Source organism: Lolium perenne, chromosome 3 (genome assembly GCF_019359855.2).
Source record: "Lolium perenne isolate Kyuss_39 chromosome 3, Kyuss_2.0, whole genome shotgun sequence".
NCBI lineage: Eukaryota > Viridiplantae > Streptophyta > Magnoliopsida > Poales > Poaceae > Lolium > Lolium perenne.
In genome coordinates, this window is record NC_067246.2 from 287,593,568 (window position 1) to 287,616,734 (window position 23,167).

At 44.4% G+C, this 23,167-nt stretch overlaps 2 protein-coding genes across 2 annotated transcripts; one reads left to right on the forward strand and one right to left on the reverse strand.

Moving 5' to 3' along the window:
* The first annotated feature begins 579 nt into the window (after positions 1-579).
* Positions 580-4,221, forward strand: LOC127344183 (serine hydroxymethyltransferase 7). Its single transcript, XM_051370405.2, has 4 exons — positions 580-1,786; positions 2,768-3,170; positions 3,517-3,618; positions 3,728-4,221. Exons 1-4 carry the CDS (start codon positions 773-775, stop codon positions 3,952-3,954), a joined length of 1,746 nt encoding a protein of 581 aa, XP_051226365.1. The 5' UTR covers positions 580-772; the 3' UTR covers positions 3,955-4,221.
* Positions 4,222-13,819: 9,598 nt separating this feature from the next.
* LOC127344182 (uncharacterized) lies at positions 13,820-15,525 on the reverse strand. The gene is made up of 2 exons (XM_051370404.1): positions 15,171-15,525; positions 13,820-14,907 (listed from the first exon to the last, which is right to left on the reverse strand). Exons 1-2 carry the CDS (start codon positions 15,501-15,503, stop codon positions 14,308-14,310), a joined length of 933 nt encoding a protein of 310 aa, XP_051226364.1. The 5' UTR covers positions 15,504-15,525; the 3' UTR covers positions 13,820-14,307.
* Positions 15,526-23,167: the final 7,642 nt, after the last annotated feature.

Here is a 23,167-nt window from a genome sequence, read left to right on the forward strand (position 1 = left end):
TTTCGTAATTTCCAGTAATTTCCAGTTAAACTTTTAAATAAGATGTTTGATTTGTTTCAAACTAAATACGATCAAACTAGCCGTTTGCGCGGCCCCACGCGCTGCATAATGACGTATCCAGCGGAGGACCAATTTTACCGCGCACTGCATTTTGGAGCATCCGGCGGGGAAAATTTTGGCCCAGTGTGCGCCATCCGTTTACAGCGCGGCGGAAAAGAGGTTTACTATGGATGTATCTAGACACATTTCAATTCTAGATATATTTATATTGAAGTCAATTAATATGAATCGGAGGGAGTACTAATTTTTTTATTTTTTATGAAGTGAGCACAAAGTCATCGTTCCGCCCCACCCTGTCCGAACCAAAGCCCACGAGCCCAGTGGCCCGCGCGACCCACCCACCAAGACCGTCCGGTTTGCCGTCCAGGTTCGTCCCCCCGGCCGCGTTCCATTCCCCCGGACAGACCACCAACCCGTTCCTTCACTTGCCTGGCTCCCGTCGATACAACCAATCAAATCCCTCACCATCTCAGATTCCAACGCGTCGTCCTCGTCCTCGTCCTCGCGCAATTGCCAAACACCAATTCCCCTCCCTTCCTTCCTTCCTCCCTCCCCCACACGCCCATGCTTCTCTCCGCCGTCGCCGTCGCCGCCGCTCCCCTCCGCCGCTGTTGTTGTAGCCTCTGTTGCCCTTGTTGTCGTCCGTGCTGCTGCTGAGCTGCCTGATTAGCTAGGGTTGCGGATTTCGCGTCAGCCGACCAAAGGAAATTCCATGGATCTCTCGCGGCCCGAATCGTCGGACCTCTCGCTCGGCCTCCACCCGCACGTCAACGCGCACGCCCGCGCCCACGCGCGCGCGGCCCCGCTGCGCCTCTTCGACGACTCGGAGGACACCAAAACGGAGGGCAGCGTCGGGGGCGGCGGCGCCGCCCACGACGCCGACGACGACCAGCACTTCTCCCTCCTCGGCCACTCGCTCTGCGTCAAGCGCCCGCGCCAAGGAATCCACTGGTCCGCCGCAGCAACCGCCGCCGGCGAGGTCTCCTCCTCATCCTCCACCTCGCGCCCCGCCAAACGCCAAACCACCGCCGCGGATCTGGACACCCGACGCGCCGCGGTGCGGGCGTGGGGGAACCAGCCGCTCGCCGACGCGGACCCGGACGTGCACGCGCTGATGGAGCTCGAGAAGGCGCGCCAGGTGCGGGGCATCGAGCTCATCGCGTCGGAGAACTTCGTGTGCCGGGCGGTCCTCGACGCGCTCGGCAGCCACCTCACCAACAAGTACTCCGAGGGCCACCCGGGCGCGCGCTACTACGGCGGGAACCAGCACATCGACGCCATCGAGCGCCTCTGCCACGCGCGGGCGCTCGCCGCCTTCGGGCTCGACGCCGCCGGCTGGGGCGTCAACGTGCAGCCATACTCCTGCACCTCCGCCAACCTCGCCGTCTACACGGGGCTGCTCCTCCCCGGCGACCGCATCATGGGCCTCGAGCCGCCCTCTGGGGGACATGTCAGCCACGGCTACTTGACGCCCAGTGGGAAGAAGGTGTCGGGTGCATCCATATTCTTCGAGAGCTTGTCCTACAAGGTCAATCCGCAGAATGGGTATATCGATTATGACAAGCTTGAGGAAAGGGCCATGGATTTTCACCCCAAGATACTTATCTGTGGTGGGAGCTCATACCCCCGCGAGTGGGACTTCGCACGGATGAGGCTCGTAGCTGATAAGTGCGGTGCGGTGCTCATGTGTGACATGGCGCATATTAGTGGCCTTGTTGCAGCCAAGGTATATGAAGGAACTTTTATTTATTTATCTTATTATTATGGTTAATAATTCGATTGCATCTTTCTTGTGCTTAAAATGTACATAGGATATGTCTCGCAATAACCATATGTGGCAAAATTAGTTGCAAACTTGTGATTGCTTCAACTGCAAGCTTGACTCAAGATGCTTGCCTGTACATAGATATGCCGTGATAGCTTATCCATTACCACAAAAGTGAAGAATATTATTTCTAGGGCCTTCATCATGTGTTTATCGGTTTCTGATATTCAGAGATGACGCTGCAGACTAATTCAGATGACGAGGCACATTATTAGGAGCTTATGTAGTTTTTAATTTTGCATGGTGATTTATACTTGACATATTGTATTAGTCAGTGCAACTTATGGAGAAAAATTGTGTGGTACTTGTCTCATATACTTATGATATTGCTGTAAATTACTCTAATGCTGTGAGCAGTGGTGCAGTAAAACATCACCTGACCCCATACAATATTTTTACAGTAAAAACTTAAAAGGTGCAATTCAACACATTGCATTATTTCCTTATTTGCTGATGTTTGATCAATTTATAAATGTATTCTGAAAATACGATGGGTGAATTCTTCTGATGGAGTATTTAGGACATGATATTGTCATTTACATTAGATCACGCCAACCATCAGCCTGTTGAGGCCAATCAAAGCATTTCTTTTGCCCAAGATGTAGTCTGAAAGAACTATGTTCTCAAGTGATCAATGTTGTTATTGGTTAACGAGCTACTTTTTCGTGTTTTTGGTGATGGAGTAAGCAATCAAAATATTAGTTCATGCTCTAGACTTGAAGAACCTTTCTTATCTATGAACACACTGTACCTCTTGAAAGATCTTCTGAATTGCTTCTACTGCTTAATCTGAGTATTAGTTGCTGTTTTCTGAACTTTGACATACTTGGCTAGCTGAGCATTACTGTCTGCTGAACAGCTGTTTCTTATTTTCTTCATCAGGAATGTCGCAGTCCATTCGACTACTGTGATGTTGTTACTTCAACTACTCACAAGAACCTAAGGGGTCCTAGAGGTGGAATAATATTTTTTAGGAGAGGGAAAAATTTGCGGAAGCGTCCTGGATCATTCGCTCAAGGGAGTGAAAGTGATTATGACTTTGAGGATAAGATAAATTTTGCTGTCTTCCCTTCACTGCAAGGAGGGCCCCATAATAACCATATTGCTGCTTTGGCGATTACACTGAAGCAAATTGCTACACCTGATTATAAAGCATACATTCAACAAGTAAAGAAAAATGCTCAAGCTCTGGCATCGGCCTTGCTCAGAAGAAAATGCAGATTGGTTACTGGTGGCACTGATAACCACTTGGTACTTTGGGACCTCAGAACTTTTGGCTTGACCGGTATAGCTCCATCTCTTACTTTGCATCAAACTTGTTCTCTAAATCTGTTAATGCAATGTATCTAGTATTCCGTTATTGTCTTTTTAGAATATGCAATTTCTGTTCCATCTAATGATTTGCACATGGACAAGAAAAAGGGGAAATAAAATGTTTCTTTACATACATGGTAATGTACTAATGTTGTTTGAAAATCTGCAAATGTTCAAATAATTATGTCACATGGGCACCATGTTTAGTTTTTCAAAGTAATGCATGGTTTTTGTTTAGACTTTCAGTAATCTTAAACGTTTTGTGTGAAGTAGTGATACTTGTGGCTTACAAGCTGTTTTGCTTCATTTTTTGACAGGCAAGAACTTTGAGAAGGTCTGTGAGATGTGCCACATCTCTATAAATAAGACTCCAATATATGGGGACAATGGCTCAATATCTCCTGGTGGTGTGCGGATTGGTTAGTTCTTATAAGATGACATCCATTTACTTTCTATCCATTTGTTTGTTGTGTGTGAACAAATGTAAGTATTTGCTGTTGCTTATGGTCATGTTGTTCCATGCTGCAGGAACACCTGCCATGACTACTAGAGGTTGCCTAGAGGATGACTTCGAGGTGATTGCAGATTTCCTCATCAGGGCAACACAGATAGCTGGCAGTGTTTTGAAAGAACACGGTAAAGTTCAGAAGGAATTTCTGAGAGGCCTGGAGAACAACAAGGACATCATAGAACTCGGTAATCAGGTCGAGGCTTTTGCGTCCCAGTTTGCGATGCCAGGAGGTTTTGATGTATGACTGTACATATATATTACTACATCTTTGTTGGTATCGTCCAGATTCATCAGCAAAATAGCAACTATTTTGTCATCAGGCTGTTTACGAAACCTGTAAGTTGCTCTCAACAGCAGCTCTGTAGGAAATATTTTTTGTAGTTGAAACTGGTGGTGATTCTTGACTCTCAAGCAATTGTGTACAGGCTTGCTGCATCAAGTCGTTAGTTGAGATATATGTATGTAGTGAATCTTCGCATAACAAATTCCCGCTTCAAGTCCTTGGTTGAAATTCTAGCTGTCTAAGCTCAGCCCTGACTGAATGAGCCTCAGATATTTTAGCTCGATTGGCTTCTGTACGGACTGCGGTACACTTTTGCATATTAAACACTTTTGAGTTGCAGTTGCTCTATATCTATAGCTTTGGTGTATATCAGCTGTGGCTAAGCTTATGCAATGAGTTGTCGGGTTCATTAAATCTGTACTGATATATGTGCAGCAGTGTATAGTAGTAATGCACCAGAACATACCCATAGAATCATAGTATTCTCTTCAGTTGCAATGACATTGTCAGCATTTTCCCAATTGATAGTTTACATGACATTTATTACGTGCCTCGATGTCTTCATTGCCTGCCTTTAGACAGCAGTATCGGTGCCAGTAGTAGCATGTATTTGCAAATATCTAGCTTTAGAGCATCTCCACTCGTCCCCCCGAACATGCCCCCGGCGAGCGTTTTTTCCATCCGGACGGCGTAATTCGGCCCAGTCGTGCCCCCGGTTCCTCGTTTTCATCCGGATTTGGGCCTAAATCCATCCGGCGATCCCACGACATCCCCGGCCCCCCGGGGAGCGCTCGGGGACTCCGGACGAAACGAAAGCGCGCGTGGCCCCAACTTGTCGGCGACAATGGCCTCCGATCTACGGCAAAACCCTCGTCTTCCCGATCTACGGCAAAACCCTCGTCTTCCCGATACGGCAATACCCTCGTCGAACGAAAGCTTTGAACTCTCAAGTGGTGCAACATAGATAGATTATATATATATTTCGAATATAATTCGAATAAACATAAAAATTACATATAAAAACTTTAAAACTAAACTACTTCTTCTTCTTCTTAGAAGGCCCCGCCTCATCGTCGTCGCGGCGACGCTTCCGGCTCGCCACCTCCTCGTCGGAGGAAGTTGAGTCCTCGTCGTCGTCCTCATCAGCTTCTTCGTCCTCCTCCTCCTGCTCCTCCTCCTGCTCCTGCTCCTCCTCCTCTTCCTCGGCCTCTTCCTCGGCCTGCTCCTCGGCCTGCTCCACGGCCTCTTCGTCCTCCTCCTCGTCGTCCCACTCGTCCTCGCTGGCCGACGGGGGGGAATCGTCGCTGCTGGACGATGCAGCTGGATCCCACCAATGGCGCCATCCAGGCGGCTTCCCCTCGCTGTCGGTGTCCGATGGCCAAGAGATATCGCTCATGGTTGACGGAGGATGGTGACGAGAGAACAGATGAATGGCGTCGCCCGTCGAAAACCGTATATGTAGGTCTCTCGACGACAGAGAGCGCCGGTTGCTCTTCCGCGGAGTTCGTGCTCCATTACGGCTTGCTGCATCAAGTCGTTAGTTGAGATTTATATATGTATGTAGTGAATCTTCGCATAACAAATTCCCGCTTCAAGTCCTTGGTTGAAATTCTAGCTGTCTAAGCTCAGCCCAGACTGAATGAGCCTAAGATATTTTAGCTCGATTGGCTTCTGTATGGAATGCGGTACACTTTTGCATATTGAACACTTTTGAGTTGCAGTTGCTCTATATGTATAGCTTTGGTGTATATGAGCTGTGGCTAAGCTTATGCAACGAGTTGTCGGATTTATTAAATCTGTACTGATATATATGTACATCAATCTATAGTAGTAATGCACCAGAGCATACCCATAGAATCAGAGTATTCTCTTCAGTTGCAATGACATTGTCAGCATTTTCCCAATTGATAGTTCACATGACCTTTATTACGTGCCTCGATGTCTTCATTGCCTGCCTTTAGACAGCAGTATCGGTACCAGTAGTAGCCTGTATTTGGGGAGCAAGTTTTACTTCCCATAACGTGCATTTTTGCAGCAGCTCAACCCAGATTCAGTTATCGACGACAATACCGATAATTTTAGCCGGTAAAGCGCAAATGCAACGCAGGTGAGAAATCATAATCAAAACCTGGTAGCATCCTAGCAGCTGGTACCTCGGTAGGTAGATCACCCTGATTACAATTCCAGCTTAGAGGTGGTTAAGTTATCATCTCCTCCTTGACTCGTGGACCGACTTGGGTTGTTTGCTTCCCCGGACTTGACCATGATGGGACGTACGCTTCTTTATGGCGATGATGATTCTCTAGCATCGATTGGTTGTTTCGTCTGTCGCCGGTCCATGGACATCGCATCACATCGTCAGCTCCTCCGTTTCTCGCCTCCGGTGAAATGAAATGATGGCTCGGCGTCCATCGATCGATCGAGCGAGCAAGACGACGATCGGGAGGGAGAAGGGTCCGTTTGCGCCTTGAATGCGCGGCAGAAAGGGGTGCAGCTTCCAGCTGCCGTTTCAGAGTCAGAGACGCTTTAATCATTGCGATGCTCTGCCGCCTGCCTCCCCGGACATGAGTTCAATCAGACAAACACCACAAGCCAGGCGGTGGAGGGAAGCAGTCAGCGAGTCACAGTTGCCGCTGCAGCTGCTGAATGTGTTGTGTTGTGCCCATGGTCTTCTTCCTCCTATTCTTGCTCTAGTGGAGTCTTCAATGATGATGATGGCTTATGAAGTTAGCATGAGGAAGTGATGTCGCCACTACAAGTTAAACAACTCAGATCTTCAGTAGGCGATCCAAAAGGAAAGCACATCCAAGCGAGAAACGAGAGATCTTGGCATTTCATACCACTTTGATCCAACGCGTCACATGTGCTCTTTTTGGGCTCGTCCATCCGATTCATCTCAATCTTGCGCTGACGAAGTTCGTTTAACCTAACCCCCCCTATATATTCGACCCCAAGGGTTTCGTCAAGGCTATGACGATGGATATCAAAAACTCATAAACATAGAGTCAGAAAGCCGTCACCGGCGGAGATCGGAGGGGGAAACGCTGCCGAAATCGCCTCCGGTGGACTCCACCCCCTCCGGTGTGGTCATTGTCATTATCTTAATCAACACCCTCTCCACCAGCTTCATCTACCCCTTTAATCTCTTGGCAAACATGATGTATGATGCAATATATATTTTTTTCCCATCATCTATTGTATCTCTATGTTGATGTTTGAGTAGGGACTTGTTCTTGAAAATTGTGATATAGTTTGTTGTTAGTTGCATACAAGTACATGTTATCTTCTATGATGATCTTGTTGTACTAACATATGAGCGCTCACCATATGTTGGGGGATGCACAAGGTTGTCACCGTTGCATGTTGATAGGATGAGGGATAGGCGGAGTTTGACAAAAACCAAATCTCAAGTCGAGATACATGTTGTATTAATTTATGGTTAATCCACGAGCGTATTATCATGGGGACCTTATATCTAAATACGGTGGTTGGACTTTATGCCTTAATAATTTCCTTGTTTGCTCTTAGTTGGCCTTGAGATCAATCACTAGGAGTGTATTTGCTCATGTATATGGCTGCACCTATTCATGGCTTCTTCTTAGAAGAAACGATAAAAAGATTATCTTTGTGCTTCACTAATTTTGATAACCAACCAAATAAAATAGTAATTTTCCTGAACATTTACTACTTGAGTTACTCCACTTTACTTTAATTTACTCCACTTCATATCACTTCACATTTCTTGCATTATTTTCACTTCTTGCATTTTAATTTCAGCACATATAGTTTTATAGTAGAAACCTCTTCACACACACACAAACACATTATAGATCCTAGCTTTGCATAGAATGCCATATAAGTGGGTTATAGGGCTTTAAAGAATAGATAGTTTACCTTCGGTTCCCCGTGGGTTTGACACTCAAATACTTATCAAATTGTACTACGGTGATCCCCTGCACGTGAGGTTTATCAATGAGCAACTCAAATCATACATAAAGAATTATTATAAAATATGGTTGGGGAACCTAAAGAGGCAATCTCACTTAGTGACCTTTAGCAGTGCCCAACACTCTTGCCAGATTGACTTTGTCCTTCCTAGAGGATGAGTAGGAGGGCTTGCTTGAATCAAAAAGTGATCCCTGAGGAGCGTACTGCGGCGCAACATAAGCTTGTGGGTGTGAATTTCTCTTTCACGCTCGTGTGACGCAGAACAAAGGCGTTAAAACCCTAGAAGAAAGTGATAGAAGCTCAAAGGAAAATCACAATAGACCTTTAGGGAGAGGATGATCACGGAAGAACCATGACCGAAGAGGGAGATGCAAATAGCATGTTAGTGAAGATGGAAACTTGCATTCAGAAGGCATCTAGGGGGGTGTTTGGAGCGTGAAACCGTAAGAAGCCTGAAGCTAAGGAAACATGGTGGTGGAATGTGGATGGCCAAAAGGATATCGAGGAGAAGGAGTGATACAAGAGTTGGCACGAAGATAAGAGCACATGGAACATGGTGAAGTAGAAACTAGCGACAAAGAATGCAAGGTGTGCCGTGAGTGAAGCAAGGGGACGCAATTTGATGAGATATATGACGAACAAGTCAAGAAGGATTGAATAATGATATTTACAAGATGGCGAAAAGTTCTTGAGAGGAAGACGAGGGACCTCAACCAAGTTCAATGCATCAAAGGTGAGGGTAATCGACTTCTAGTGAAATATGAAGAGACCAAGAATAGATGGAGGGAATACTTTGATGAGTTATTCAATGATAAGAATGTGACCAATATGCCCGAGCTGGATAACTCCTTTGATGACACCAACAATCATTTTGTGTGGAGGATCCAAGTGGTTGAGGTTAAGGAGGCCCCAAAAAGGATGAAAGGAGGAAAGGCCCTTGGTCCTGATGATGTCCAAACTGAGGTGTGGAGAAGCCTTCGATATGTGGTAATAGTATGGCTAACTAAGCTATTCAACCACATTTTTCGGTCAAATAAGATGCTCGAAGAGTGGATAAAAAGCATACTAGTACTATCTTCAAGAATATAGGTGATATTCAAGAATACAGGTGATATTCAAAGTTGAACTAATTACTGAGGAATTAAGCCCGTGAGACATAATATGGAACTTTGTGAGAGATTCATTGAGCATCGCTTGAGTAGAGTGACGATTGGCATTAAAAACCAATTTGGTTTTATGCCCGGGAGATTGACTGTAAAAGCGATTTTCTTACGTCACCAACTTATGGAGAGATATAGGGAGTAGAAGAAGGATCTACATATGATATTCATTGACTTGAATAAGGCATATGACAAGATAACAAGGACAGTCATGTGGTGGGCGCTGGAGAAGCACAAAGTTTCAACAAAGTACATTGCCCTCACAAGAGATATGTACAGTAATGTTATGGCAAGTGTTTGTTTAGGTGATAATGAGACCAATACCTTTACAATGAAATAATACTACATCAAGGGTCAACCTTGATCCCATACATGTTTTCCATAGAGATGGATGAGGGGACGAAGTATATACAAGTAGATATTCCTTGGTGTATGCTCTTTGCTGATGATATGGTGCTATTGGATGACACTAGGCTTGATGTAAGTAGGAAGTTAGATCTATGGAGACAAACTTTGAAATCAAAGGGGTTTATAATTAGTAGGACCAAGACTGAATACTTTCGATGCGACTTTACTGGTGCTAGATGTGAAACGAAGATGTTAATTTAGACGGAAAATAGTGCCTAAGAGGGAGACCTTCCGATACTTGGGATCAATACTGCAAACCAATGTTGATATCGATGAATATGTTTGCCGTGGGATCAAGTCAGGATGGATGAAGTGACGACAAACATATGGCATCATATGTGACAAGAAGATCCCACCAAAGCTAAAAACTAAATTCTATTGGACGAGAATCAACTTGTGATGCTATCCGGAGCAGAATGTTTTCCCACTAAAAGACAACACAACAAATGTGTGTTGCAGACATGTGTATGCAAGGGTGGATGTATCACCATACAACAAAGGGTGGATTAGGAATGAGGTAATACATGATGGGCTAGAGGTGGCACCGATCGACGAGAAGCTAGTCAGATACCGACTATGGTGGTTTGGTCATATATCCAACAAAAATCTCCAAAAACACCAGTTAAAAGTGAAATTCTAAGGAGTGTGGAAAATAAATGAGGAGTAGAGGAGAACCAAATTTTACATGGGCGGAGGCGGTAAAAAGAGACCCGAGGGACTAGAATGTCCCTAAAGATTTAGCTCTTGATAGACCCGCATGGAAATCAGCGATCCATGTGCCCGAATCTTAGTTTACTTATTCCTTTTTACTCTTTCTCTCTCGTTGTTTTGGTTTCCTTATGTTTCTGCTGGATTTCATATCTAGCATACCCAACTTGTTGTTGTTGTTGGCTCTTGATAGGATACACATGGAAAACAACGATCCATCAGTGATCCATGTGCCAGAATCTTAGTTTACATGTTGTTTTTCTCTCTCTCGTTATTTTAGTTTTCTTATGTTTTCGTTGGGGTTTTATATCTATCCTACCTCAACTTGGTTTGGAAAAAAAAGCTTTGTTGTTGTTGTTGAACCTGAAGAAGACAACTTCTCATTGGACGAATCTCGGAGAGATGACATACCCTAGGTGGAAAATGCCCATCCTACTGCCCCTTGTACATAGGAAGAGGTAAAAAAACATAGGTTTTCAATGGAACACAAAAAAGTCCTAGAGCCACATAGCTTCAATTCTGAGATGATATATATCGGAATTTCTAGGAGACCATCTAATCAGACTTGCTAGAAATTTTCATCATTCTTCATGTTGGACAACTAGACTTGTTTCACCTAAATTTCGGAGAGATAATTTTGTTGCGAAAGGTTAATGAAGCATAATGAATCCAACAATTTAGGTCTATTTGTCTTCTTAATGTTAGCTTCAAGATATTCATGACTTACCATGTTGTTAGTCCCACTTATACTGCTTGTATCCAAGGAAGGAATATCCTAGATGGAGTAGTAACCCTTCATTAAATAATTCACCAACTTCATTGGATTTTTAAATGGTGTGATATTTCAGATTTACTTTGAAAAGGATTATGATAAAGTCAAGTGGTATTTCCTCCAGGAGACTAAGGTTTTTCTCATGAGTGGTGCGCTCTCATCTATATGTTTTTTTCTATGAAAGTGTTGCCATCAAATTCTATGATGACGTTGTGAAATACTTTCTAACGAAAAAAGGTTAAGATAAGGTGATCCATTATCACTGATGCTATTCAATGCAATCGCTCATATGTTAGTAATAATCATAGAACATGCAAAAAAATGATGGCTAAATTGAAGTAGTACAACACCTAGTGGATGGTGGCCTGTCTATCCTTCAATATGACGATGATACGATTCTCTTTATGGAACATGGCGAGAAATCTGAAATTAATATTATCAGCTTTCGATCAGATTTTAGGCCTCAAAATAAATTTCCACAAAAGTGAATTGTTCTCGAGGCAACCTTTGGCTCTAGGAAAGGCCAGTTTCCAATCAACTATTTAGACATTCTGATACGTTATTAGAGACTTAGAAATGTTGAATGAAAACACGTCGAGAAAAGGCCACAAAAGAGATTAAGTACCTGGAAAAGAAAATTACAATCTATGGGTGGATGTTTGGTTCTTATTAATTTAGTACCAAGTAACATGGTACATTATACGATTTCCTTCTTCCAGCTACCTAAGTGAGTTTTGAAACGCTTAGATTGTATCCGATCAAGATTATTTTGGCGAGGAGATAGTGAGAAAAAGTAAATATCGACTGACTAAATTGAATATCGTTTGTGGCCCTAATTATCAAGAATGACTTAGAATTCATGACATTGAGGTCAAGAATAGAGCCCTTCTAGGCATATGGGTTTTGAAGCTTCTTACCGCAGACAGGGTGTGGCAAATCTTGTAAAAAGGAAAAAAAATACATAGGCTCACGTGCACTGTCTCGACTCGCATGTATGGGATGGCCCAATAGCGACGAAGAAATATTTCTTCCCATATGGCTCGTTCTTAATTAAGGATGACTCGAAAATAGGATTCTAGGAGGACAAGTGGCTATGCCATGCCACACTCCGGGAGCAATATCTAAGTCTGTACAATATTATGCGTCACAAAAGCAATACAATCGTTAAGATGTTGGAGTCTTTACTACCAAATGTGACATCCATAAAAAACTTGTTGGTCCCAAGATGGCTTCTTGGAATGTCTTGCTACTGTATTTGGCTTTGGTCTATTTTACGCAAGAAAATGACGAATTTCAGTGAAATCTGCATGAGAGTGACAATTTTTTGTGGACTCCATGTATCGAGCTTTAATCTAGCGAGACGTGCTAATTTATTACAACAACAAAAAATGGAAAATTATGATTTTGCTAAAGACTAAGATTTTTTGCATGGTACCTTTGCAGAGGTGTAATCCTCACTAAAGAAAAGCTTGTGATCCAGAGCTTAAAATTCAAGATCCATCAGCCGTTCTTCATGGAGAATATCATGCTGATCTCTTGGTCTCTTTGGATGATTAGAAATGACTTTATATTCAAAGGAGTCACTCCCAGTCTCTATCGCTGCAAATACAAATTCGAGGAGGAGTTGGCACTTCTCGTCCATAAAGCCAAGAGGAAATCTTATATTGGCCTTAAGGCCTGGATAACGAATTTCTTGTAAATACCCTGTATCATAGTGTAGCTCTTCTTAGCTTAGTTTTTGCTTCCTTTTTAGTGCTACTCTCCAGCTGTATTTCTAGTTTTATACATTATACCAAAAATCAATAAAAAACATATGCAGTGAGGAAACTCACTGTACATCTAAAAAAAAGCTTGTGAAACACTGTTGGCAAGGAAGTACAAATTGTGTATTCTGCCACCCTGACGAGACGATCAAACACTTAACTTTCCAATATTTTTTTTTAGATCTATATGGTCAGTCTTCCAAGTAGGTTCGACCTTATACCCGTCACGTAGTGTTGCTAATATATTCGGCAATTGTCTAAACAGTGTGGATCGTAGGTTTAAAATACTTATTAAAGTGGAAGTGCTTGTCGTTATTTGATCGATATGGCCACATAGAAATTGCCGATGCACAACTCTACTCCCTTCATGGTTGTCTCTTCAGCGTGTGGAGAATCACGTCATGTTTATGAAGGTATCTACACGGTTGGAGAACACGACGAAGGATATTTTTATGATTTTATCCAACATGTATGACAATGTAATCTACGAATCGGCCATTCATCTCCTTAGGCGTTTTTGTAGTTTTCAGAGGATTACTTGTAATGCACTTTCTTATTTTTTTTAATCTTTTTGATGTTAGCATTTGAGATCTGGTGTAGTGATTAAGACTTTTAAGTAAGAAAACACACTTCATAAGAAGAAAAGGTGATCAACTCCTGATAAGCAAAAGAAAATGCACAATACCTTTGGCTTTTGGCACCAATGGATCATGGATGGATGTTGATGTTGCTTAGTAAGTGGCAAACACAAGTGTTGATGAGATGTGACTTGACTTACACCTGAGGGTTGGCGAGCTAGCACCATCACCACATCGATCATCACAGGACCTTTATTAATTAGGGGTCCTAGGATGAAGCCAGTTGTAGTTAAGCATGCTACTACTAGTTCCGGTATGAACATGAGGCGTACCATCCTAGATTCCAGCTTCTTATATAACGCAAAATAATCAGTTTGGTAGATGTAGCTGTCGTGCATATGCCCATGCTTCCTTGGGCGGGAATTAGCGGAAACACTCTTGATGCTGAAGCTTAAGCTGGGATGAGGAGAAGCTGGACCCAAAAAAAAGTGCAAAGAGGAGAAGAAAAGTTGAGCTATCCTTTCTTTCGCTCTTGTGACTGACTGACTGACTGAGTGAGAGACACCACCTAGCTGAGGTAAGCTAGCAACAGTCCGACACACGCCAACCTCCAGCTCCAGGCGAGCAAACAAAAAGCAGCCTTTCGTTCCCCAACTGCTTGTGCTGCCCCTGCAACAACAAAGATCTCTCCATCTTCCTCATCATGTCTCTCCTGTCATGGCAGAGAGACATGGCAAGAAAGGAGCAACAAAATGATGACCTGACCAAAATGCTGCGACATACACACTCTCCGTCGATCCCCAGACCGGCACTGCCACTACTACTTGCTGCTAGCTAAACATGTCCTTGCTCTACGGCTACGTACTATTATGGGTCGAGCGACGTTGCTTTACTTGTACACTACCACCACCACGCGCTGCGGCTGCGAGCAGGCAGGCGACAAGATTCCAGGAACCATCATCATCATTCGTGGAGGTTCAGTGGCTGCAGAGGTCCGACAGCTCCTTCCGGCCCTCCACAATGTCGTCCAGGAAGTCGTCCAGCTGGCACACCAGCCCGTCGGTGCCGGCCCGGAGCACCTCCACCCACGCCTTGAGCTCCTCCGCCTTCTCCTTCACGCCGCCGTCCTGGTCGACCAGCTTGCTGGCGCCCGCGGCGGCGGCGGCGGCCGCGCGCTCCACCTCCTCCCGCGCCGCCTCCGCCGCCGCGCGCGCGCTCCGGAACTCGTCCATCCTGATCGTGCCGTCCCCGGCCTCCTCCGCCATCCTCTTCTGCAGCGTCGCGATGGACGCCATGAACCCGCCTCCGGTGGTGCTGGTGTCCGCGCCGTCGGCGGACGAGCAGGGAGACCCGGCCGCGCAGGCGCCGCCCGCGAGGATGAGCAGGAGGAGGGAGCTGGCGTTGTGCAGCGCGTAGAGGAGGCCGCGGAAGCCGTTGAAGCCGCTGAGCCTGGCGTCGGCGGCGCGGCGCTCGTCCAGCTGCAGCGACAGCGGCGCGATCCTCGACTCGGACAGCGCACGGTTCTCCTCCTCCGCCGCCATCGCCTCCCTCCTCGACGCCGAGACCGCCCTCATCACCTGTTGCCATTGCGCGATCAGGTTAGAACAGAGCGTGCACAACAAACAGAGTACCAAGAAACAGAGGAGCAAGAAGGCACACGTACAGGACTGAACCACATCACACACACAGTACAGAAAGAAAGGAACGAGAGGAGAAAAAAAGAAAGGCGACATGATCATTCATGATTACTGCTCTTTTTTCCGAAAGAGAAACCATAATTACTGCTGGAGACGAGACAGATGAATGATGTTCGAGTAAAGTTCGCAAAGGAGTGACCAACCTGGCGGGTGGAGAGCGGGGACGGGTCCTGGAGCCAGTCGTCGAGGGCGGCGACGGCGCAGGAGGCGGCGGCGCAGTAGCGCTCGACGGCGGCGAGGCCGAGCTTGACGGCGAGGCAGGCGTCCCAGAGGCGCGCGGTCTCGTCCATGTACTCGTCGAGCCACCGGCCGCCGGGGGGCAGGTGGAGCTGGCCGACGAGCATCGTGAGCTGCGAGTGCAGGCCCCGGAGCAGCGCCGCCGCCCGGAGGAGCGCGGGCAGCGACGACAGCCCGCCACCGCCGCCGCTGAGGTCGTCGAGGCCCCGCGCCAGGGTCGTGAAGAAGGCGTTCACCATGGCTCCGCAGTAGTACAGTGTACTGTGCTGTGAGGCTGGCTGGGATCGACCGAGCTGGCGGAGTCTGACGGCGCGCGGCTGGCTATATATATAGGGCTCGCCCGCGCGCGCGGGGTGCAGGCAGGAGGAAGACGAAGAAGTGGGAAGAGGGGGGCTAGCTAGCTAGGAGGAGGGAGGGACACGACGACACGATGGGGGGGTGGGGAGTGGAGTGCAATGATGGGTGTCTAGAGGAGGGGGAGAAGGGCGATGATGAGGTTGGGGCGGCAGCCATGGTTGTTGCCTGCCGCTGCCCGCTTTGCTGGGTTGAGTCGTGTGTCTGTCGTCCTCCCGCGCTCCCCTCTCGCGTCTCGGGAGCGAGCTCTAGCTCGGGTTTGCGCCTTGTCCGTGCGAGAGTGAGCAGGTTTTGTGTGTACGGCTCGGCGTGTTGGTCTCTGCGCTGCGGTGCGGCTCACTGAAGTGGAGTGGAAGAGTGAGTGGTGTGCTTTGCGTTGCGTTATTTCCGGAGGTGGTCAGTATTTTGCGTGGTGTTGTTGGGAATTTGCTTTTTACGCAGTTGTTTAATCCGAAGTTGTCTAACTACATTTAGCAGAGGTACTATGTTCCTCTTCTGGGAAAACTCAAGTCATGGGTTGTGTGCTAGCAGTTGAGATTTTATTACTAAAAAAAACCCACAGGACATAGTCCTTGTCTGAAAGTGAAAGTTCAGTACCCCTCCGTTTCATACTACTCAGCATATAAAATGGTGATTAAAGTTAAGTTAAACTTTGCCAAATTTGACTATGTAAAAATATATTATTATTTAAGAATTAGAATAATACCATTACTACCGTAATGCAATATATTATCATATAACTTACATTTTTATTTTATATATATAGAAAAATGAGTATATAAAATGAGTTCTATATAGAAACGCTATTCAACACCTAGGGTGCAGAAAAGTTATTTTACACCCACCATATTTTTATGTTCTTATATTCATAAAATTATTTTTATGTATAAATAATTAAGGTTATATTGACTCACAGAAAAATCGACATAAAAACTCATTGTACGAGTCATTACATTGTAAAAAACACCAAAATACATATTTTACATCGTATTTTTTAACAATAAATAAACAAAAAAATTATGTCATGCATATTTTCTTATGTTCTACTCAACTTCTGAAGTAAGAGAAAATTTACGTGACGTAAAAATTATTTACGATTGCAAAGATACATGGTTGGAGTAGAGTAACTGTTATGTACCATGCGAGTCAAGCAGCGAGACTCGTTCTTATTTACCATGAATAGTTGGCCAAAGATTACAAAGCTTAACTTTAACCAAACCATATATGCGGAGTAGTATAAAGTGGTGGGAGTATATCGCAATTGATTTACTTTTCCCCAAAGTTAAGTATGGTTGTATGGTTATTCTCCGTAACTACATATACTACTTAAACAAATGCAAAAAAGGAAAATCACAAAGTAGTAATAAATTAAGGAAATGAAAATATTTTTTCCATACATATTATGATGCAACACTTTTTGTTACCGTGCAATTTTAGGCTCCGAGTATGCAATTCAGAGACTTCATTTCTAAAGCTTAAAATTGCACCAAATTAAAAGATGTGTAATTTTAGAATTGCTTTAAAACAACCAAGACTTTTAGGTGCTACTACATATGGAATTCCAGGTCACACAATTACAGTAGGCGGATTGCACTTTTCTAACCCAAATTTGCATGAAAACGGTATGGCTTCAAGCTTCAAAATGTGCAAACAAGTCAATTGCATATTTGTTCACCCAAGCTTGCAAAAAATTTAATTATGTGCTACTTCGAGGTTTAGATTGTGCGAACTACCCAATCGCATAGTGAAAACTCTAAATTTACAACAAAAAATACCTCGTGTAATTTTATGCTTAAAATTTGCAAACAACAAGAATTAATAGAACTGAATTTATAACTAAAATAAATATGTAATACATAAAAACAATCAAATTATTAGGCTTCGTTAAGACGGGCTTTGACCAATAATGACTTCCTTTTTCTGATAGAAAATTATGTTGGTCTTGACATTTTCCAGCCTAGAGACATCTGCACACTGAAAATCGACACAAAACCATTGCCTGAATCAGTCACGAGTCAGGGTTTAATTAAGCAATGCGGCCGGATATTTAGTACCATCAATCTCATCACCTTACCTGAAATCTCAAGCTTAGCTTTGCTGCGTTATTCGATTCTATCTCACACGCCTTCCTTTCCCTCCCTCCTTTATTTCCTTTCCAACTCAGAGATGCAATTCTTATCCTGGCAGCGCCACTACCCCAAATTCTTCGACAGATCGTTTACTTCAGAATCTAGCTCAGCCATGGAAAATTCATCACGGAACCATTGACCGAAATTTTTTGTACAATTCAGCAGGTATTTTCTTCACCCAGTTGGCCAATCGCAGCTGCTGGCGGGTGAAACACACCCTGACCCTCCTGTCAGCGACGGCCGGCGGTTGCAGAAGTAAATTTCGTGCACGGCGTCGGAGGGACGATCGCCCGACATGCACGAGGGAAGCGTGCATGGTGCCGGTCTGTCTGAGCAGCGAATTAAGTTGCGGCGACGAAGCTCTGGGCTTTGTGTCCCCGCCTTGTTAACACGCTGAAACATCTGCATTAACTTGCCTCGTGCACGTTATTGCGGAAACAATCGGTAGATGGAGCAGTAGACACGATGATACGCGCGCGGCAGCCATGGCAGGGTTTAGGTTTACACGATCATACTGCTCTAATCTACACGATCATATGTCGACACTGCTCTCGCTGTTTGTTACTGCCTGTAATTATGTCTCGCAAGTGAAGTGCCCTCATCTGGTTTTTTACTGTATTGTGTTGTATACTTGTATTGCTACTGTTTTTGTTGTTGTTGCGGTGTACCTGCCTTATTTCTGATGTATATACACTATACCCTGTATTAGGAAAAGTTTCTGTCTTGCACATGCCTCCGGTCAAACTTCTGAAATTTCGACTATGAATATATCAATCATTAAAAGTATGAAAATCATACGTAAAGATTTGTCTGGAAAACTCCTTCTAGAATCATAAAATTATATTTATTGGTGTTTACACAGTAGAGATTTCTAGCTCCCGACCTCTAGTACTTCCTTATTTTAAAAAATTCTAGAATTCATTTCTACAAGAAATTATGAAAAAAAATCCGGTATATTCAATGATGTATTCTAGAACGTGTGAATTACCAATTTGAAATAATTTTTAATTTGAGCTGCACTAAAATGAAAAAAATGAATTTGAGTCAGTGAATAGTCTTATTTTGATTCATCAAAAATATATCAGGTTTTGTCATTTTGTGTAGCATGGAATTTAAAAATATAGCATTGCGGTTTTATATGCTTGTAGGAACATCATTGACTACATATCGACTTGTTCAAAATTTTCTGAAACCTTAAATGCTTTTTGAAATAAAAGGGAGCACTAGAACTCAGAAGCCAAAGAGACTTTTCGGTGTTCATACTCATAGTACACTCTAAACTAGTGGTCCAAGTAACACCATGCATACCATTACCAAGGCTTAGAAGTGTTTTTTTGTGACATGGAGAGAGTAGATGTTTTTCTACCGAGGGCATGCTTCCAATTGCTATATTAAAAAAATTAAAAAGAAGAAGCGCTGAAGTGGTATAATATTGTTACCCCCCTAATAGTGCTTCTTTTATTACTTGTGTGCATCCCATAGGGTTAAGGGTGAAAAATCATTTTAGCTCTCAAGCTTTAGATACTCCCTCCGATACATATTACTTGATGCTAAAATAGATGTATCTACAACTAAAATGTGTCTAGATACATCTATATTAGCGTGAAGTAATATGAATCCGAGGAGTAGCTTCTTTTAAAAAAACAATCAATTCATATTTAAATGTAAAAAAGAATATGAGAAAATATACAAGTACATATATAAAATATCTTGTCAGGTGTGATCCAAACAAAAATAAAAATGTGGAGTGCAATTGAGTTTGTTTTGTCTTTTTGGAGCCTCAAATTATTTGAATTTTTTTTAACTTATATATATGATTTTTGTTACTTCTTACTTCTTGCTCGGGAGCCAAAAGGTTGCACCCTAGGTTAAGGCCCCTTTTAGGCGTAAGAACAACTTCGATTTTTCTTTAATGTATAAGTTCAACATGAAACCTACTACGTTGGCTTTGCGAACATGATTTTTCAATGTCGTAGACGCCCTTGAGCTCCTCTTTTTATCTGAAGTTAATGTGGACAAAGTGTGACATCCGAAAAGAGAAAGTTGTAGCTGAGCTGAGCACCATGACACCGATACCGACACCTCCACTAACTTCTAAATTTTGTTTTGGCACTAAGTAAAAATCTACAGAAAGTGGAGTGTAGTGAAGGGAAATTCTAATTATGCTCACATGTGCATATGAACCCATTGTGTAAAAGATTTCAATTTTTTTAGTTGTGCATAAAAAATAACACGTGGTAGCAAACCTATTCGAGTATAAAAGTTCATCAAATTTTGTCTTTTTTGTTTCTCTCGAGTAGCACAACGTATCAAACCTAACATACCAATATAACTTTTCTACTACAATTTGTATTTTTTCTGAATTTTTTTTGCTACACCAAAAATCTCCAAACAAAGTGAGGGTGTAGAAAAAACAATTTCGAAAAGAGAAGGGCACAGAGTGTAAAATTTCCATCCAGCGACTGAAACATACTGCAAGTTTGTTATACATAATCTTTGGTGGCCATAACAGTGAGCACAATGATGCTGAAGGCCCCCAGATGTCGGATGGCCCTTTTGACTAAGATTGGCATTAGCAGCAAATCGTTTCTTCCCACTCGATCGATTGATATATTCCCTTTGCTCTTTATCTAACGACGCTTTGATTCCATCCCACCAATGTGATACACTCTGGTGAAGGAGTTAGGTAGCAAGCCGTGTTGCTGTTATCTTATATATCATATCAACAGAGCAGCATATGCAATCGCTAATCACATGGATAAATCTTGGCAAAAGGGGGGGGGGGGGGGGGGTGATTTTGGAGGATGGGCGGTTAGGACGCCGGCCGTGGGGATCTTGGAGAATGTGATGCTTCCATTGATCCTTTTGCTTGGCGAAAGAAGCATACTTAATAAACAGTTAAACAAACACATGTGGTTCCTGTAAACAAAACCCTTTTTTTAAATGTGCCGGAGATGCTAGCTAGAGAGCCAACAGCCTCCTAAGCCGTGATCTCGCGTGATCTAATCGCGGGGTTATTGTAATGCAGGCATGTGATAAACTGTCTAGAGGCTCGCGTCTTAAGATCAGGAAAGATTGATCTGCTCCTGACGAGGAGATCCAAACACGACAACCCGATCGGATTGTGTCTCGCTCAAATTAGGTACTACAGTTATCCAAGCACGTGGTAGTTACTAGAAGTGTCTAATTATCTAATTAACGTGTGACTAAGCTGCACAGTTTAGTAGCAGGAGTACAGGACACAGCCGAAATATTCTTATGTATGGGAGAAAACGGATGCAGGAGCAAGCAAACAGTGTGCTACGATACAATCATCTTTTTGGCATTCGATTTCGTTTACGCTGCACCCATCATCCACATGCGTGGATCGAAGTAAGGGGGACACGTACTGCTGCCGAGCCCTGTCGAGTGAGTCCCATCATGGTCACTCATGGCGGTAATTATGGCCGCAATTATGCTCATCCAAAAGCCCACAGGGGCAAATTGATCTACCAGCGAACCCTAATGGAGGGGTATTAGCAATAATTGTCTCATTGGTCCTTTTGATCATCGATCGATCGCCATGATCACCCGTCGCTAATCGCCGCGCCAAACGGGCTCCACGACGGTGCGGCGCTCGCGTTAATCTGATGAGTTTGCACGGCGGCGACAGAAACCCTAGAAAAGGCTGCGGCCATCGGCCATGGCCTTTGATTCTTTTTGGACATGGCATGATGATGGCTAACGCCACTGCCCGGCTAATTAACCCAACCGGCCGGACCCCCGCCGTAGAGCAATAATAATACTACTCCGGCCGGCGGGCACTCGCTTTTGCTGCCGGGCTTGTCCTGGGCGGTAGGTGACACCATCTCAGAATCAGCACTGCTAGTTGCCGATCTGCCTGCGCTTCCATGCTCCAGGGAGGGGGGAGCTCGGCTGGAGGAGCTATAGGCTGTAAAGATCGCGGAGCACGAGTAATTTCTTGTCCATGGCGCGGGGCTGCCGCCATCATGCGGTTTCGATATCGGGGCGAGGGGGAAACCTACGTCGTCTGTCGGCCCGACACGCCAGCACGGACGCCTATCGATCGATATCCGGAGGAAGGCCGGACGGACGGATGATGGGTGAATGCCGGCGACGAGTAGGCGGCCATGATGCGGGGTACGGCCTGGCCGTCGCCGCTGGCCGTTGTTCGCGTCTCGGGAGCTAATTCGCTCCCCTTGTTTAAAAAAGTGGAGAGTGGTGCTTGGATGTCGCGGCAGCTGGGGTGCATTGCAGCGTTGCAAGTTGCGGATGAGATCCTTCCCGGATTCGGACGTGGTTGTGGTTCCGCGCCGTCTCGGCGGTGGTCGTGGTGGACTGGCGAATCTGCTCATGGTGGTTGGTTTTTTATTTTCTTGGTTGTGAGTAGTAGCGTGGATATCCAGTCAACTTGACTTCCTAGACTCAACTCATTAACATCACAAGCTTAAAACCTCAGCATGGCACGACTCCTAAGTATTCGAGTTGGCTCAATAAACTTGATAAGCTCATTAAAATGACTGAATAATATAATCCATTCATCGTGGAGTAAGAGTGCAAGAACGATGGTTCATCATCTAAGCCTCTTTGTGTGTAGATTTTGTCGAATTTACTTGAGTAGTGGTCATATTTTTTTGGCCTAGTAGCATTGGTTTTTCTTTAATGTTTACTAGTCTATTTGCTAGCATAGCAGCACAAGGATAGTAACAAGCTTACCAAGTATTCACAAACTCGCCTCAATAAACTTGTTTTCTTAACAAGCTAACAATCCCAACTCGGATCGGCTCATTTGTGGGCAAGTTCAAGTTGAGTCGAGCCAAGGTTTCGAGTACTTGTTAACCTCATGAGTTTCGAGTTTTATTTCCACTCATAACTCATACTTTTTTTAGAAATGGCAAGGAGCTATTTTTCCTTACTGCAATTTCACAGTTTTGATCGGCTTTTGATATTTGGATTGGACTCGACTAATTTTTAGGCAATTAGGCATCACAATACTGAGTACATTTACAAGATGTGCATATGGAAGAAGTAGAACTAATGCAAGGTAAGAGAGAAAAAGCACGGACATCGCGATTGGAAAGGTCGCCACCGCATCATCACAATGGTGGAAACCGTTGGATATGTTGAGGAAGAAGCAAGCCGTTGATGAATAACTCAGACTGAGGCGAGTAGCCACACCAAGGCGCTCTCCAAAAATCTTATCGCCCGTTAACCTATACAGGATCTCACCCGGATGTAGTTTGGGGGCATGCTATCCTGGATGGTTGTGCACGCAATCGTCGGGATGGAAAAAACAAGAAGGTGGCTAAAGAAAAGGAACACACACACAGAGGACGGGTGTTTCCAATCTGTTATATCTCATAGCCTGGGACGTAGAGGAGACTGCCCGACCAAGCCGACACGCGGCGGAGGAAGGCTCT

What these genes read in the sequence shown, in the direction of transcription:
- LOC127344183 (XM_051370405.2), top strand. Translation starts at nt 773, where the DNA reads ATGGATCTCTCGCGGCCCGAATCGTCGGACCTCTCGCTCGGCCTCCAC. An exon ending in GTGGCCTTGTTGCAGCCAAG is followed by an intron (nt 1,787 to 2,767) that starts GTATATGAAGGA and finishes TTTCTTCATCAG; the next exon opens with GAATGTCGCAGTCCATTCGA. An exon ending in CAGAACTTTTGGCTTGACCG is followed by an intron (nt 3,171 to 3,516) that starts GTATAGCTCCAT and finishes ATTTTTTGACAG; the next exon opens with GCAAGAACTTTGAGAAGGTC.
- LOC127344182 (XM_051370404.1), bottom strand. Translation starts at nt 15,503, where the DNA reads ATGGTGAACGCCTTCTTCACGACCCTGGCGCGGGGCCTCGACGACCTC. An exon ending in CCCCGCTCTCCACCCGCCAG is followed by an intron (nt 14,908 to 15,170) that starts GTTGGTCACTCC and finishes CAATGGCAACAG; the next exon opens with GTGATGAGGGCGGTCTCGGC.